General features: G+C 41.3%; 1 protein-coding gene across 3 annotated transcripts in view; it reads left to right on the forward strand.

Moving 5' to 3' along the window:
* Positions 1-1,223: 1,223 nt before the first annotated feature.
* LOC103994636 (uncharacterized) overlaps positions 1,224-17,853 on the forward strand; it is a 17,518-nt gene continuing 888 nt past the window's right edge. Inside the window, exons 1-17 of one of the 3 annotated variants that reach the window (XM_065079702.1) lie at positions 1,224-1,331; positions 1,409-1,537; positions 1,616-1,959; positions 2,141-2,266; positions 3,025-3,084; positions 3,278-3,391; positions 3,492-3,579; positions 4,512-4,657; positions 4,731-4,832; positions 4,987-5,058; positions 5,130-5,229; positions 15,127-15,209; positions 16,108-16,185; positions 16,269-16,367; positions 16,472-16,522; positions 16,610-16,666; positions 16,744-16,785. In XM_065079702.1, the coding sequence (XP_064935774.1) occupies positions 1,819-1,959; positions 2,141-2,266; positions 3,025-3,084; positions 3,278-3,391; positions 3,492-3,579; positions 4,512-4,657; positions 4,731-4,832; positions 4,987-5,058; positions 5,130-5,229; positions 15,127-15,209; positions 16,108-16,185; positions 16,269-16,367; positions 16,472-16,522; positions 16,610-16,666; positions 16,744-16,785 (1,359 nt within the window). In that variant the 5' untranslated portion in view covers positions 1,224-1,331; positions 1,409-1,537; positions 1,616-1,818. The other 2 variants (XM_065079703.1, XM_065079701.1) reach the window with 2 other exon arrangements.

A 17,853-nucleotide genomic window follows, 5' to 3' on the forward strand; every position in this document is an offset into this window, starting at 1 on the left:
TTATGATCTAATTCATGTGTTGAGAAAAATGATGTAGGACTAACTATGATCATGAAAAGGTAAAATAATTAGAGAATCGGTCGTTAGGCCGGAGTTAAAGATCAGGCATCAGGTCAGAAGAATTGGACAATGTGTCGAGAATGGATAGATTGGGCATTATGCCAAAGGTTCGGATGATGCGCCGAAAGCTCGCTAGGAATTCGTCGGGAGTTCGCCGGGAGTTTGTCGGAAGTTGATCGGAAGTTTGGATGAACAATTGACATGCCAGACAATTAAGATTGCTAGTATTGTAATTGTTTTAGCCTTAGTTATCATAGTTAGGTGTCAATTAAGTTAATTTGAGGAAAATCCTACTAACTCAATTAGGGGCCAATTAGGCCCGAATCAAGGCTAAATTAGGTTGGATGGATGACCCATCCAATGACTTGGAGTCATGTCAAGCAGTAGCACCACTAGGGCTGGCGGTGGAACCACCTGAGACTCGGCATCCCAAGTACTGTTTAGCGATGGTACCGTTGGTAATTAATGCTGTCAAGTGGTGGTACCGCCTGACAAGTGGTGGTACCGCCTAACAAGTGCTGGTACCATCATAGCCTAGTCTTCAAGGCTCTATCAGGTGATCATACCTCTTAGACTAGCGATGGTACCGCTAGAGCAGGGTTGTCAGGTGGTGGTATCATCCAATAATGGTGGTGGTACCGCTAGTATCCCGGAACCTGGGATGAGACATATTTTGACTCTAATTTCGAAGCCATTTGGGGCCTCAAAATACCCTAATCATTTCTGCATGTAAAAGTATGAAAAGTCAACAAAAAGCTTATGATAAAAAGTAAGAAAATACGGTTATAAGTGTAATTTTTGTTTAAGGGAGGGCTAAGAGAACTGTAAAGGTTATCTCCTAAATTTGTGAAGAAAGAGAGTAGAGCCGTAAGAGGGTAGTTGATCTTCACCAATTGAAAGAAGATCAATAGTGGAAGCCGATGACCTCAACGGAAGACGAATCGAGAGTGAATATAAGTTACGAAAACCGAACCACTATAAAATTGGTGTGCCTTCTCTTCTTTGACTTTTTATTTATATTGCTTACTATTTTGGCTGCTCACTCGAATTGACACTTTCTCTAAGTTCAAACGCATTTCCGATATAATTTTATCAAATAAAGGTTTTCAAATTAGCGTTTTTATGTAAGAACTGATTCATCCCCTCTTTTAATGTTGATTTCGATCTTAACAATATATATATATATATGTAGTCGATATTGAATAATTAGAATACTGGGGCTTGTGTTTTGTTGATATATCATGGAAGGCTGTCGTCCGTCCCACAGCCAGGTGAGGCCCTTGTTTTGCCCTTTTTGGCCCAATGTGAATTGTGCGTGCTGTTGTTGATTTTCTCGTTCGCGGTGTAGGGTTGTTCATGCATCCTTGATCTTCCTTCTCCATTCTCCGTTTCCTTTTCCTTGGTGGCACTGTTTTCAGACGCGTGCTCAGTACTTGTTTGAAGGAATGCCGCGTGCGAAGGCTGTTCTTTTGCTAAGGTGAAATTAGACAACGTTGCTTTCTCTAGTTGAGTACCTTGCTCTAATTGTCAGCTCTTTTCCCCTGTTCCTCCTTAGGTAGCTTAGTTCATAGACGCGTGCTCCGCATTCGTTCGAAGATATGCCGCAGCGACAAGTCCACTCTTTCTGAACTAAGGCGGTATGGAAACGCTAATTCTGCTGTTTCTATAAGTAGGTTGCAGATTTGTTCTTGCTTGTCCGCCCTTGGCTGGCTCAGTTTCACTGAGGGGTGCTCGGTGATCGTTTGAGTGAACGCCAGCATGACGAGCTTGGGTCTTGGAAGCGTCCTTCACTTTGGGAATTCCATTGGAGCCTCGTATTTTGGTAGGAGTAGCAGCATGCTGCTCTGTCACCGCAGAAATCGCTTCAGTTCTTCTCCACTTATAACAATGGCTCAACAAGTAAAACTATCGCTCTCTTCTCTTTATCTATCACTGTGCTTCAGCATAGGTCGTGGTAGAGCTGATTATGGATGATAAGGTGGATTTTCTTATGGCCTGATCAAAGAACCATGACAGTGATGATAGTTGTTGGTTCTTCATGGCTTCATAATCTGTTCTAATAGCTACCTCTGCTTTGTAGGCAAATGAACAATTGTTGGTGGTGGTAGGTGGTGGTGCGTCTGGAGTCTATGCTTCAATAAGAGCTAAATTTATAGCGCCACATCTTAATGTGCTGGTTATTGAGAAGGGGAAGCCATTAGCGAAGGTAGATGATGCTATTCAAATGCTTTAGTCTATGCTTTAGTCAAATGATATTGTCAAAATGCATTGGTAAGAGCTTATGCACTGTGCTGTCCTTTTTTTAAAAAAATTTCCATGTAGCATGTGGGTATCCTTTTTGTGTTCCTCTGAATGGAAGATGTTTCTACATCATGCTGTCACTTTTTTCATTTTTCCATGTAGCATGTGGGTGTCCTTTTTGGGTTTCTCATAATGGAAGATATTTCTACATCAGAAAGTCAAAGATTTATGGGTCTTTTAGCCAAGTGAAAGATATGGTTTCAGTCTTTCAGAGAGAGAAAAATAGGATTTTGGTTCTGAAACCTGGTATAATTTCAAGTTCTTCTTGGACTTGTCTTTATGTCTTTCATGCCTTATTGATCGTAATTGCTGAAATGGTGTTTTGGTAACCCTACCACAAAGTCTTTTGTGAGGCTTGTCTTGACATTGTGCTGCATTACAAATTGTTGGGCACCTATATGATCTGAAAAATAAGTACAAAGCTTATTGGGATAACGGAAGAAGTGTTGTAAAAAATTGCATATGGAATAGAGGATACTTTTTGGCAAGTATACTCTAAAATGTCTTGATGAAGTTGAATATGCCAAATAGGTGATCAGATAAATAAATAAATCACAATTTAAATTATCCGTCAAAGTCATAGTATAATGTTTTAAATAAGTATGCATATTTCATGTTTTAGATCATTGTTCCTCATTTAACTTTATTTGCTTTTAACTGTAGGTTAAAATTTCTGGTGGAGGCCGATGTAATGTAACAAATGGGCTTTTTTTTGACTCAGCGGTGAGGCACCAGAAAAATGTTGTAGACTGTGTTAATAAGACATTTCTCTGTCACTTTATGTTGCAGAATTTTATTAAAATAAATTTGTGACAAGCATATACCCTGTAATGAGACTATGAGAGTGAATGATGATGGAATTTAGTTGATTATGGTATATCTAGAATTTTCTGGGCTTATTTGCTGCAAATTACAGGGACTGGCGGATAATTATCCTAGAGGAAATAGAGAACTGCGGGGCTCCTTTTTCAATATTCATGGACCAAAGGACACAATACGCTGGTTCTCTGATCGTGGAGTTGAGCTTAAGGTTGTAAAAATTAACACAGAGTCCATTCTGTCCTACATATCTTTGTGAAGATTCACATTATTAAGATAATTCTTTCATTTTATTTTTATAAAAAGTTCAGACGGAAGAGGATGGAAGAGTTTTTCCCGTCAGCAACAGCTCAGCATCTATAGTGGATTGCCTTCTCAGTGAAGCAAAAAGTCGTGGAGGTATGTCTTTTCACCTGTAAGGGTTACTGTTCATCCTCAATCACGATAATAATACTGCTACAGTTATTTTTTTACTGGGTAAGTGATACTACCAGTCTACCATAATTAGTTATATATTACAAACTTGACAAATTTATATTACTACTGTTGATGCTTGTTTTTGGGTATGCAACACAATAATTAGACATCAAGAAGATGTGAAAGACGAAAGCAATAAGATATTTAGAGTAACACAGTACTAATTAGTAAAGGAACATTCATAAACATCAAACTTAAATACTTGGTAAAACTAATGAGTATCTGAAGGAATAAACCAATTGAATGGAATAAAATGATCGACGTCATAACAGTGTCTCACCATGCAAGGATTCTAAAAATGCAAGAATTATAGCAATTCTTGTATACTTTTTACGGTCAAGTCCTTGGGTGTTGATAATTGGAGAGGAGGTACGTAACACTATTCAACTAACTTGAAGTGAATTGAATCTCATCATACTATGAATATAACTACAGGTATGGGTTAATTGGTACATGTCGCATATTTATTTTACCGTTTTCTTTTTCAAAGGTTTTGCTTAACCATTCACCCATGACTTGGTCTTGCTAGTTGATCGGTGGCCATCCAGCAGTCTATGCATTCCCTTTATAATGCTTGATACATCATCTATCTCATTGTTAACATATGTGAAGTTAGAAAATCAAGAAGCCTGTACAAACTGATGAACATAGTTTGGCAATATTTCAACAAATTGCTTAATCTACTTCTGTATTATCATATCAAACCTCCACTCTTTCATGAAATTTTATGCAATCATTAATTTATGTTTCCTGACTTAGTTGTATGTTTTTTGTCTCTGAATATCCCTACTATAGTGCAACATGCTTTGTACATTCTAACTTCATGTATACTTGATATAAATTTTCTTTTTAAGTTGTACTGCAGATTGGAAAAACCGTTTCAGATGTGTCATTGATTGATGGTGAACAGTTTCTTCTGAAGGTGGAGAAACGCACTATGAATTTTGTTGAATACATTAAAGCTGATTATGTACTAATGGCCACGGGTAGCAGCCAACAGGTTGGACATACTTCTATTAATTGCAAATAGAATTGGACTAGGGATGTTACATGCAGTTGTAATTATTTTGCAGGGTTACAAAATTGCTGCACAACTTGGTCATTCTATCATAGATCCAGTACCTAGCTTATTCACATTTAAAATTGAGGACACACAATTGCCAAGTTTATCTGGGGTAATTCTGAATTGGTAATCTTTTAGTGATTTTTGTCCATGTCGAGGATATCTTTGAAAAATGAATTTCTCATGCAAGATCACCTTGTAATTTTGGTCTCATATGCCATTTGAATTTCTTTTTCTTTTCATATTGCCTTTTTTTGTGGTAATAGGTCACATTCCCAAGAGTTAAAGCAAAGTTGAAATTGAAAAGTATCCAGAAAAACTTACCTGAATATACACAGGCATGTACTTCTGTAAGTTCATTTATCATAAATGTTGAACATTTTTCCAATATATTATTTGAGTTCTGTAGGTTGGACCTATGCTAGTAACCCACTGGGGTCTTAGTGGGCCTGTAATTCTCCGCTTATCTGCTTGGGGAGCATGCGAACTCTTCCTTTCCAATTATACAGGTAAATAGGTAATAGTTTCAGATATACTGTTATGAATAGTCAAAAGAAAAACAAGTGTTATTCTTGATGTTTTATTCTTTAGTCAATTCTGGGGTGAGGTGTCGAGAATATATATCTATCCTGATTATGATAGTTGATACTGCTTTTAAGGATAATCTTTGTACATTTTATATTCATATTTATTTTCTTGATTTAATTCTGTTATATAACAAGCATATAACAAAAAACAAGATCATTAATCCCAGAAAGTATGAACAGATGTGTGAAGCTCACTTATTATATTTTATTTTTTTAAAAGGAGAGGTAAAACAAAAAAGCTCTAGGTTACAAAATTCCGAAACCAAGAAAAGGAGGAATGGGTAGTTTTGGTAGTGTCAGAGAGGTTGTGGGGTATTCAGTTATCCGGTATGGAGCCAATCAGCAACCCTAACAAAATTGACAATATGCTATCTTTACAAAAGTTTTCCATCCACCATGGTGTCATGGTCTTAGCTGGTTTTGCCTAAGTTGTGCGGCACCCTTGCGTGTCTGTCCGCAAAGGTCAGCCTCCTCGAAACCTCTTATGGTCCCTTAAGACCTACAAAAGAGAAAACTGGTTAGAGAAAGCGTCTTACTCGGAATCCACAAGCAATCATTTCAGTAAACACTTCATAGTCAATGCAAATTACAAACAAACTTTACAAGCTCTGAACGGTCGCACAAAAAAGGGTCCAAAATGGTCTATTATAGATCGAAATCCCCACAAGTGCCCACATGATACAACCTTTGTTTGCAAGCCTAGGTCGACCACTAAACCCAACTACTAAGTCTACTGTCAATTCTTTATATGCTGTGCAAAGCATAAACAAAACCAAAAGACACGGATATACATAAGCATTACATCAAACACCCTGTTTACAATTTTGTCCGTAACATTCTCCCCTACTTATTCCTTCGACGTCCTCGTCGAAGCTCTTGCTGATGTTGTAACTCATCGTCTTTGCTGAGTCTTTAATCTTTTGCTCCAGCTGCAATACGTCTGTTGGTCCCCAGTTGCTCTCTGCTGCTATTGTTGAGTAGTCGAACTTTTAATCCGTCATGCTGCTTCAACTCGCCAATGACTTTTAGTGTGGGGTTGGTCGAGTTGTGTTGATCACTGTTGGTTCCTGCGGATCCTTCAGATGAAGGAAAAGACCATCCTTAGTATGCATGGGTCTCTCAAATGGCTCATGTCGCTTGAACTAGGTGGATGCCTGTTGGAGCTTTAATGAGCATCGCCTCGTAAACTTTTGAAGTTTTTTGGGTCCTCCATTCACAAAATTTGTCCATTGACTCTTCTTTCATTTAGTTGTCACTTCCAAATAGGTTCGTAGCACTTCTACTTTCGATTGACATTCTATTGAGAAATGAAGCGGATAATCTACTCTTAGTAGCACTGATCACCATTGGTGAGGATTTGACAACTATTATCTTCCATTTAGTTTCTTCGAAGGGTCTTTAAACATGTGCAGAGCTCCTTTGCTGGATATATAAGAGAATTGGGGTACTTGGTTTCGTCCATTCTCTTAAGAGTTGAAAAGACAAAGGTTACTTGACTTCACTCGCCTCCTCGAGAGTTGTACTCTATGCATCGAGCTGGTTACTAGCCTTCGCCTGCTTTTTGCTCACATTTCTGGAGAATTCAAAATATTTGCACTCCTTGCGTTGAGTTAACTACTGTGATTTACCTTCTCAATGCCATCAAATTTCTGGAATGCAAGAAGTTTTCACCCCAACTTGGAGTCAGTCTTTAATAGTTTTGGTCTCCTCTAGGATTGTATCGTCTTCTCCATCATCTCTGCCGCCTACTCCACTGAGTAGCAAAGGTACAGCACCGCGTACTGCCTGCTTCGTTCCTTGGTCGTATACTCTTGCATCGACCCGAAGTCCTCCACTTTCGGCTATCTTGATGAGAAGCTCATTGACACCGGTCTTACGAAGTTCTCTGGCCTCTACCCTTCAGCCTTGTCTCGGTACTTGGAGATTGCCTCCGTATTCTCCACCTCCTCGGCCCCTTTCACAACCAAGCGCTCTCCCTCTATGAGAGCAAGGGATCCATGACTTCACGGAAGTCCCGCCTCTGCGGTACCATAGCGTTGCCATGCCCATGACCCTACTATCCGTCGCCTCGCATCTATATCCTTTACTTCGCGATCGGTAGATCTGCCTCTGTGGCACTCCTCCGAGTCTATCTCCATTCTAACCGATGCTTGGTTTTGGGTAGCTAAGTCCCTTTGGACTCGTCGTCCCTTCCTCGTGCCTTTCGACCCCCAACTTCAACACCTATGTGTTCTCTAAGCAGTTCCCCTTAGTCGATGGAAAGACAGACTGCAACTCCCATGTATGGCCTCTGCTATCATGTTGTAGGGTTTGCACCGATTCTGTTCTCCTTAGCTTCCTTCGTAGCAACGTTCGTTTACTCGGTCTTGTCCTCTGACTTGTCGGGCTCCCTTAAGCGAATATGAGCTCTGGAGCAGTCCAACTCTCCAGTCGCTCTGATCATACCTCTGCATGATCAAGTCCCTCCTATAGGACTTATTGGTACTTGTATTTAGTATACTCTCTCGGTGGTACACAACCCCCATATGTTGATGACCAAGCTTATATCCAATGCAAAATTCGATGCACGCATGGAAGACTCGCTGTTGCGATACCATGCTATTCACTCCTTGAATCCATAGCCTTTTTTGCTGTCGTGTTGTTCACCGAAGTGGAGCTCCCAGTAGCTCTCGATCATACCTCCGTATGATCTAGTCTCTCGCGGGACAAGATTCGTATGTATCGCATTGCCACGAACTGTTCCACCACGTTTCGCTACAACATGTCACCTCCTGGTGATATCTCTATTGCATTCTGATCCTTGTGGGATGAACTCGAATTGTGATCACTCTATGTGTGGCCTCTGCCAACACATTGCAGGGCTTCTTCCACCTTCGATTGTGTTCGCTCCTTTGGCAATCGACCTTCGTCCACCCTGTCACGGACTTAGCTGGTTTTGCCTAAGTCGTGCGGCACTCTTGCGTGTCCATTCGCAAAGGTCAGCATCTCCGAAACCTCCTATGATCCCTTAGGACCTACAAAAGATAAAACGGGTTAGAGAAAACGTCTCACTTGGGATCCACAAATAATCATTTCAGGAAACACTTCATAATCAATATAAATTACAAACAAACTTCACAAGCTCTGAACGGTTGCATAGCAAAGGATCCAAAATGGTCCACTACAGACCGAATATCTCTCACAAGTGTCCACATGACACAACTTTTATTTACAAATCTAAAATAACTACCAAACCCAACTAAAATGAGGTTATTAAGCCTTTGACCGTCTCTCTATATGCTGTGCAAAGCATGAACAAACCAAAAGACACGGACATGCATGAGTATTACATTCAAACATTTTGTTTACAGTTTTGTCCGTGACATTCTCCCCCACTTATTCATTCGATATCCTCGTCGAAGCCTTTGTTGACGCTGCAACTCCTCACCTTTGCCGAGTCTTCAATCTTCTATCCTTGCTACAATGTGCCTCCTGGCTCTTAGCTGCTCTCCACCGCTGTTGTTGAGTAGTCGAACTTTTGATCCGCCATACTGCTTCAACTCGCCAATGTGGGGTTGGTTGAGTTGTGTTGATCCCTGTTGGTTCCTGCGGATCCTTCAGATGAATGAAAAGACCATCCTTACTATGCGCTAGTCTCTTAAATGCCTCATGCTGCTTGAATTGGGTGGATGCTTGTTGGAGCTTTATCAAGCATTATCTCGTAAACTTTTGAAGTTTTTGGGTCCTTCCTCCATAAAATTTACCCATCCACTCTTCTTTCACTTAGTTGTCACTTCCAAGTAGGTTCGTATCACTTCCGCTTTCGATTGACATTCTGTTGAGAAATGAAGCGGATAATCTACTCTCAGTAGCACTGATCACCATTGGTAATGATTTGACAACTATTGTTTTTTTTTTTGTTTCTTTGAAGGGTCTTTGAACATATGCAAAGCTCATATACTGGATAGCTAAGAGAATTGGGGTATTTGGTTCCGCCCATTCTTTTAAGAGTTGAGAAGACAAAGGTTACTTGACTTCGCCCGCCTCTTCGAGGGTTGTACTCCATGCATCGAGCTGGTTACTGATCTTCACCCGCTCTTTGCTCACACTTTTGAAGCACTCGAAGTGTTTGCACTTCTTGCGTTGAGTTAGCTACTGTGATTCACCTTCTTAATGCCATCAAACTTTTGGAATGCAGAAAGTTTTCACTCTAACTTGGAGTAAGTCTTTAAAAGTTTTGATCACCGCTGGGATTATACCGTCTTCTCTATCAACCCTGTCGCCTACTCCACTGAGTAGCAAGGGTACAACATCGCGTATTGCCTGCTTCATTCCTTAGTCGTGCACTCGTGCACGACTCGAAGTCCTTTACTTTCGGCTATTTTGATGAGAAGCTCGTTGACACCGGTCTTACGAAGTTCCCTGGCCTCTGCCCTTCAGCCTTGTCTCGGTACTTGGAGTTTACCTCTGCATGCTCTATCTCCTCGGCCCCTTTCACGACCAAGCGCTCTCCCTTCATGAGAGCAAGAGATCGTTGACTTCACGGAAGTCTCGCCTTTGTGGTACCATAGCGCTACTATGCCCATGGCCCTACTATATGTTGCCTCACATCTGCATCCCTTTCGTCACGATCGGTAGATATGTCTCTGTGGCACTCCTCCAAGTCCGCCTCCATTATAACCGATGCTTGGTTTGGGGTAGCTAAGTCCCTCTGGACTCGTTGTCGCTTCCTCGCCCTTTTCGACCCCCTGCTTCAACACCGCTGTGTTCTCTTAGCAGTTCCTCTTAGTCGATGGAAAGACAGACTGCAACTCCCATGCATGGCCTCTGCCATCATATTGTAGGGTTCGCATTGATTCTGTTCTCCTTTGCTTCCTTGGTAGCAACGTTCGCTTACTCGGCCTTGTCCTCTGACTTGTCGAGCTCCCTTAAGCGAATATGGGCTCTGGAGCAGTCCAACTCTCCAGCCGCTCTGATCATACCTCTACATGATCAAGTCCCTCCCATGGGACTCACTGGTACTTGCATTCGAACTTTTCTCTCGGTGGTACACAACCCCCATATGCTGATGATCAAGGCTTTTGTCCGATGCAAAATTCGATTCACACACGGAAGACCCGCCTCTGTGGTACTGTGGCTTTCACTCCTTGAATCTATAGCCCTTCTTATCGTCGTGTTGTTCACTGAAGTGGAGCTCCTAGTAGCCCCCGATCATACCTCCATATGATATAGTCCCTCACGGGACTAGATTCGTGTGTATCGCGTTGCCACGAACTGTTTCACCACGATCCGCTGCACCATGTCGCCTCCTGGTGACATCTCCATTGCACTCTGATCCTTGTGGGATGAACTCGTATTGTGATCCCTCCATGTATGACCTCTGCCAAAACATCACAAGGCCTCTTCCACTTTCAATTGTGTTCACTTCTTTGGTAATCGACCTTCGTCCACCCGCTCTTGGGTCACACCTAGACGAAGTACCGCTCTAGGACAGTCCGTTGCTTAGTAGCTCCCGAAGTCCACCGACTTCGCTGAAATTAGTGCACCATTGTCTGGATCCTGGGCCCTTTCCCCTACCAGCACAATCTTCGCAGTGCACCGGTTCCTTCATGATAACTTGATTGGTAGCATTGTGGTATATTCTTCAAGAGTACTTGCCTCCGTGTCCTCTTGCCCCATGCCAAGGCCTTCTGAACCTAACTTCGCATCGACAAATTGAGTCACCTTAGTTCCTCCATCAAATACTTCTCCGAGGTAAGGTACATGTTCCTCGAAACTCACTTCGTTTTTGGCACCATACAGGATGAGCCCGCTCCATCAGAATGAGGGACCCATGGAACGACATGATCCCGCTCTTGCCTCTGCAAGAGTTCATGTCCTTGACCCCTGTCCAAGGAAAGCTCTGTGCCTCCGCTCTATGTTCCATCTTCTATGTCGACTCCCTTCATGCGGCTTGGGTATTTCGCCAAGTTACACCCAAGTTGCTCCGCTCCTCGATTTGCATTTAGTTGATGATGGTCCTCACACCCACTATTCCACGGGTCAGTCCTTCAATAAGTCCAATCTCTATATCGACTCTAAGTGTACCTTCATCTTGTGTGACTTGGGTCGCTCCCCCACTTGATCTCGTAATGCATTATCTCAAACGAGATCATGCGATGACTCCTCGCCACTTGCTTGGTCCGTTGAGCTTTGTGAAGTTGTTTTAAGGTACTCTTCCTCAACATATGCTGTCCGTTGCACATGGTTCTCCCTTTGAAGAGCCGGGATTTATCTCTCCTAGATATCTATCTCATTAGAGCAACTTATCTCTTTGCTTCCTTCTCTTTGAAAGTTTCGGAGACCACCATTCCCTTGGACTACTCCGCCTTGCTAAACAAACTGTGCATTATTCTGCCTCCTACAAACGCACTTGCTAGATTGCGACACTATGTCAATCCAGCTCCCGCTGCACCTCTCAAGGCATAGCAACATGTTGAACTCGCTGCACACTTCAGCCTCCTACGGATGTATCATTCTCATGCTGAAGAGAAAGTTTCAATACTCCATGGCGCCGAGTTTCAGTCGCCTTGGGATAGTCACAAACACTCCATCGTTCGCAAACAAGCTTTTGTATAAGTATCAAATTCTTCAAGTTAGCAATTCCCATCACCTTTATGAGCTTTGCACAACTCTTTCGGTCGTTGAACAACCCATTCCACCTTACATGGTCTCATCCTTTACCAAGCGCTTTGCTTGCCTTGAGCACCATCAAGTATGGTTGCCAACGTTGAGCCGTAGCTCAAACTCAGCCATCCCAACCTTCGTGCGCTATGCATTCTTCCCAACTTGCTTATCCTCGTAGTGCCTCTTGCGCGAAGGGTTGGCCATTCCTCTGAATGCCAATCTCAAATGCCCGCTCCTCTGAGCGACTCATTTTCCCTACATCTCCATGCCCATTTTCCCCCAAACGGTTGCCTATGCTGGTTGCCCTCAACGCAGCCCTGCTAGGTCCTTCACGTTTGTATGCCAAGTGTTTCTATGAGTGCTTGTCCTGCTCTGATACCATCTGTCACGGACTTAGCTGGTTTTGCCTAAGTCGTGCGGCATATCCGTCCGCAAAGGTCAACCTCTCCAAAACCTTCTATGGTCCCTTAGGACCTACAAAAGAGAAAACATGTTAGAGAAAGCGCCTCACTTGGGATCTCACAAACAATCATTTTAGGAAACACTTCATAACCAATGCAAATTACAAACAAACTTCATAAACTCTGAACGGTCGCACAACAAATGATCCAAAATGATCCACTACAGACCGAATATCTCTCACAAGTGTCCACATGACACAACCTTTATTTACAAGATTAAAACGACCACTAACCCAACAAAAATGGGGCTGTTAAGCCTTCGGCCATCCCTTTACATGCTGTGCAAAGCATGAACAAACCAAAAGATATGGACATACATGAGCATTACATTTAAACACTCTGTTTACAGTTTTGTCCGTGACAACCCGCTCTCGGGTCACACATAGACGAATGCTTTAGGACAGTCCATCACCTAGTAGCTCTCGAAGTCCACCAACTTTGCTGAAATTGGCGTACCATTGTCTGGATCCTAGGCCTCTGCCCTTACCGATACAATCTCCGCTACGCATCGCTTCCTTCATGGCAACTTGAATGACAATACTATGGAATATTCTTCAAGAGTACCTGCCTTCGCATCCTCTTGCCCCATGCCAAGGCCTTCTGAACCCAACTTCGCCTCCGCAAGTTGAGTCGCCTTAGTTCCTCTGTCAAATGCTTCTTCAAGATAAGGTGCATGTGCCTCAAAGCTTCCTTCGTCTTTGGCATCATGCAGGATGAGTCCGCTCCATCAGAATGAGGGATCCATGGAACGACATGATCCCACTCTTGCCTCTGCAAGAGTTCATGTCCTAGACTTTTATCGAAGGAAAGCTTCGTGCCTTCGCTCTATGTTCCATTTTCTATACCAACTCCCTTCATGTAGCTTGGGTCCTTCACCAATTTACACCCAAGTTGCTCCACTCCTCGGTTTGCATTGAGTTAATGGTGGCCTTCACGCCCACCATTCCACGGGTCAACCCTTTGTTGAGTCTGATCTCTATTTCGGCTCCAAGTGTGCCTTCATTTGTGTTGCCTTGGGTCACTCCCCCACTTAATCTCGCAATGCATCCCCCAATGTATTATCTTATACGAGATCATGTGATGACTCCTCGCCACTCGCTTAGTCCGTTGAGCTTTGTGGGATTGTTGTCTTGAGGTACTCCTCCTCAACATGTGCGGTCCATTGCGCATGATTTTCCCTTTGGAGAACTGAGACTTATCCCTCCAAGGTATCTATCCTGTTGGAGCAACTTCTCTCTTCGCATCCTTCCCTCTGAAAGTTTAAGAGACCACCACCCCCTTGGACTACTCTGCCTTGCTGAACAAATTGTGCATTGTTCTGCCCTGCAAATGCACTTGCTAGATTGAGACTCCTCGCTAATTCAACCCCTGCTGCACCCCTCAAGGCCTAGCAACATGCTGAACTTACTGCACACTTTAGCCTTATACGAACGTATATTTCTCATGCTGAAGAGAAAGTTTCAATGCTCTATGGTGCCGAGTTTCGGTCGCATTGGGATGGTCACGAACATTCTATCGTTCACATACAAGCCCTTGCATGAGTACCGAATTCTTCGAGTTAGCAATTCCCCTCACCTCTGTGAGCTTTGCACAACTCTTTCAATCGCTGAATAACCTATCCCACCTTGCATGGTCTCATCCTTTACCAAGCGTCTCGCTTGCCTTGAGCACCATCAAGTATGGTTGTCAACGTCGAGCCATAGCTCAAACTTAACCATCCCAACCTTTATGCGTTATGTATTCTTCCCAGCTTGCTTGTTCTCTTGGTGCCTCTTGCGCGAAGGGTTGACTATTCCTCTGAATGCCAATCTCATATGCTTGCTCTTTTGAGCGACTCCTTTTCCTTATATCTTCATGCCCATTTTCCCCCAAATGGTCGCACATGCTGGCTGCCCTCAACGCAGCCCTGCTAGGTCCCCCACATTTGCATGCCAAGTGTTTCTATGAGTGCTTGTCCCGCTCTGATATCATATTTATGGACTTACTTGGTTTTACCTAAGTTGTGCGGCATCCTTGCGTATCCGTTGGCGAATGTCAACTTCCCCGAAACCTCCTATAGTCCCTTAGGACCTACAAAAGAAAAAACGGGTTAGAGAAAGCATCTTACTCGGGATCCACAAGCAATCATTTCAGTAAACACTTCATAGCCAATGCAAATTACAAACAGACTTTACAAGCTTTGAACGGTCGCACAACAAAGGGTCCAAAATGGTCCACTACAGACCGAAATCCCCACAAGTGCCCACATGACACAACCTTTGTTTGCAAGCCTTGGTCGGCCACCAAAACTAAAGAAAATAGGGCTGTTAAGCCTACTGCCAGCCCTTTATATGCTGTGCAAAGCATAAACAAAACCGAAAGACATGAACATACATAAGCATTACATTAAACACCCTGTTTACAATTTTGTCCGTGACAAAGGGGCATCAGCATCACATGAGAATATCTTCACAGAGCGCATGGAATCAGTTTTGATCAAATCATTACGATAGCCTTATTACTCTATGAAACCCATAGCTAAGTAGAATTAACCACTAATAAGGACAACAAAATTATCTTGAATGCCCCTTGTTACCTTTGGGCATAGTTGTTTTCTTTTAGATCCCATATGAATTGTATATAATTGTTTTGCACATGTGCAGGACATGCTATTTTTCTTATACATGTGCAATATATATGAATGTTCTCAGTTGTTGATTGAATTTCAAAACAGGAATCCTTTTGGTAGACTTTGTACCTGACATTCATTTAGAGGATGTGAAGTACATCCTTTGCCAGCACAAAGAGCAGCTTGCAGTACGGTTTCTTCTGCAACTCTTATCTTTTACTTAGGAAGCTGCTATTGTCTCTTTAATGTGGTCGTGAGTTCTAGTGGGCTATTCCTTATTTGCTTTTTTTTTTTTCTGTTTTTTAGGCAAAGCTTCTTTTGCCTCTTTCTTTTTTTCTGTATTTGTCCATTTCTGTATATATGTCAAGATGAACAGAATGCTTAGGATAAGTTTTAGACTCATCTTTACTTCGGCAACATAACCAATTATCCCATTGACAACTGGGCTGTGGCAGCTGCCATATGTCAGTAAAATCTCCAAATTTGTTTTTGATTTTTGCAGTACACTGTACTCAAATTGAACTAATGCAATTGAATTTATGCTTTAAGACCTCCTCATGTGCAATATTATTGGTGAGGCATCAGTACTTTCACACTCTATTTCCTCAGATTTGAGCTTAAACATAATTCAATTTGACATTTTTCTACTAGTCATTGGTATTCATTATAGATGGCCATATCTCATGATGGTCAAAGACAATATATTATTTTCCAAAAGAAGGATATTTTATTGCTCCCAAAAAAACAATATGTGATTGGTTCTAGTGCCTTGCTTTCCACTTTTTTTTTGTCTTCATCACTACAACCATATAAGTATCACTCAGCTCAAGTCTTGTGCAACTAGACTTTTGTTGACCTCTTTAATTATTCAAGTGCACAATCCACTGTAAATCTTAATGCTATTGTGTAAGTAACCACCTGTTACGTGAATCACATGTTATGCTTTACATTTTTGGAATATTTTTTGTTTCACTTCTGAACTTTATTTTTGGTATTATGACTCGTAACATAAATAATGTTGTCAAGCTTCAGCATAGAATCTTATGGGTCTTTTTTTGACCTGATGACTGTTGTTGTTCATTGCAGAAAACTAAGGCATGTAATTCGTTTCCTACAAAGTTCAACTTGGTAAAACGATTTTGGAGATATTTACTGGAACGCGAGGTTTTGTAACATATATATACCATCTTTCACTTGAATTGTTAATATACTCAATCTTCTGAACCAACATGGTCCTCTCTTTTCAGGGTTTAGATGCAGATATATTATGGGCTTCTATTTCAAATAACCATTTGAATTCCATAGCTCTATTGTTAAAGCAATGCCCATTTGGAATAGCAGGAAAAGTCTGTCATGGTCTTCTTCAATTTGTATTGCAATCATAAATTTTGCAAATTTTCAGTGAAATTTTGCTAGTTGATGTTATTTAGAAGCTCTGTCACCTATGCAGGGTCAATTTAAAGATGAATTTGTCACTGCTGGAGGTGTTCCACTATCTGAGGTTTGTGCCTTGGTTTCTGTTTCTTGGAACAAAAAGGAGTATTTTATGTTATTTCTTTTTTTCCTTTTTCTATTATTTACTCTTCAGGTATCAATTAATACCATGGAAAGCAAGATAAGGCCAAACCTATTCTTTGCAGGGGAGGTAACATATTGAGTTTCTATTGCTTGTTTAGCAATTTATTTGATGAAATACATCACTAGATTTGGACTCTGTTGCAGATATTAAATGTAGACGGAATTACTGGTGGATTTAACTTTCAGGTAATTATCAGATGACCATGATTATATTTGAACCGACAATTATATTTTGTTGCGAGTTGCAACGTTTGTACCTGAAGTTAAAAGAGTTGTGGTGCCTTGCATTTGCCTCAATGAACTGCGAGCAATAGCCATAAGGTCTTCATGATTTGGTTGATTGGTAGTTTATGCATGTATATCATTAGGAATGACCGCCTCATTTATCAAAGCAATTGCCAGTGTCTGGAGCTAAATGCTGGATGCAGATCTCTGGAGCTTTCAAAAATCCTATATGTTAGCTCTGATTTCCCAAATTGTTTGTTTGCTTTTCTAATGTACATTTCTCATAGTTTTAAGTCATATATGAAGTATCACTGTTGTTGAAAGTACTTTAAACACATTTATGGTCTCATTGATTCAAACTAATATTTGTTTACTAAATATCCAATCGATGGCTATTTATATTCTAAAAGCTCTCATAGCTTTAATGGGTAGCTTAGGACTTCACAGATGCATGCTTTGGCTTTTTTCATATGTAAGAATTCCTTCAGTGTCTGTAGTGTGTAATATTGAGTGTAGAAAATGGAACAAAATCATTTCATTAATAGTCTCTAAAGCATATGAAGGTATTCATGAAAATTGTGGAAACTCAGATTAAGACGGTTGTCTTGAAGTCAAACTCTTGTAATTTTGGAAGTAAATATGTTCACAAGCTTACCGGCATAAAAGAACTGTGAATAAACATTTTAATTTTTGATGTTACATTTAATTGATTCTCGATAAATTTATTCGTTATTTTGGAGGTGAACTGCAAATTTTTTAATATGATTGAGAAAAAGAGGAAACATAAAAGGCTGAAATGAAAAAGATGTACTTTGAGCCATGAAATTGTAGTTCAATGAATGAGACCACATGTATAGTTTGGAAAAAGTATACAGAAAAAAATGTGCTCCTGGCTGTAATTCTGGTCTTAAAATCTGAACCATGAACATTGCTGGAACTAAGTTTGCCAGAATTGAATTCTGGATAATATTCGATGCAAGAGTTATCACATCCTGCTTGGTCTGTCTTGATGTTGTGTATTTTGCAAGT

This window comes from Musa acuminata, chromosome BXJ1-8 (genome assembly GCF_036884655.1).
Source record: "Musa acuminata AAA Group cultivar baxijiao chromosome BXJ1-8, Cavendish_Baxijiao_AAA, whole genome shotgun sequence".
NCBI classification, from domain to species: Eukaryota; Viridiplantae; Streptophyta; class Magnoliopsida; order Zingiberales; family Musaceae; genus Musa; species Musa acuminata.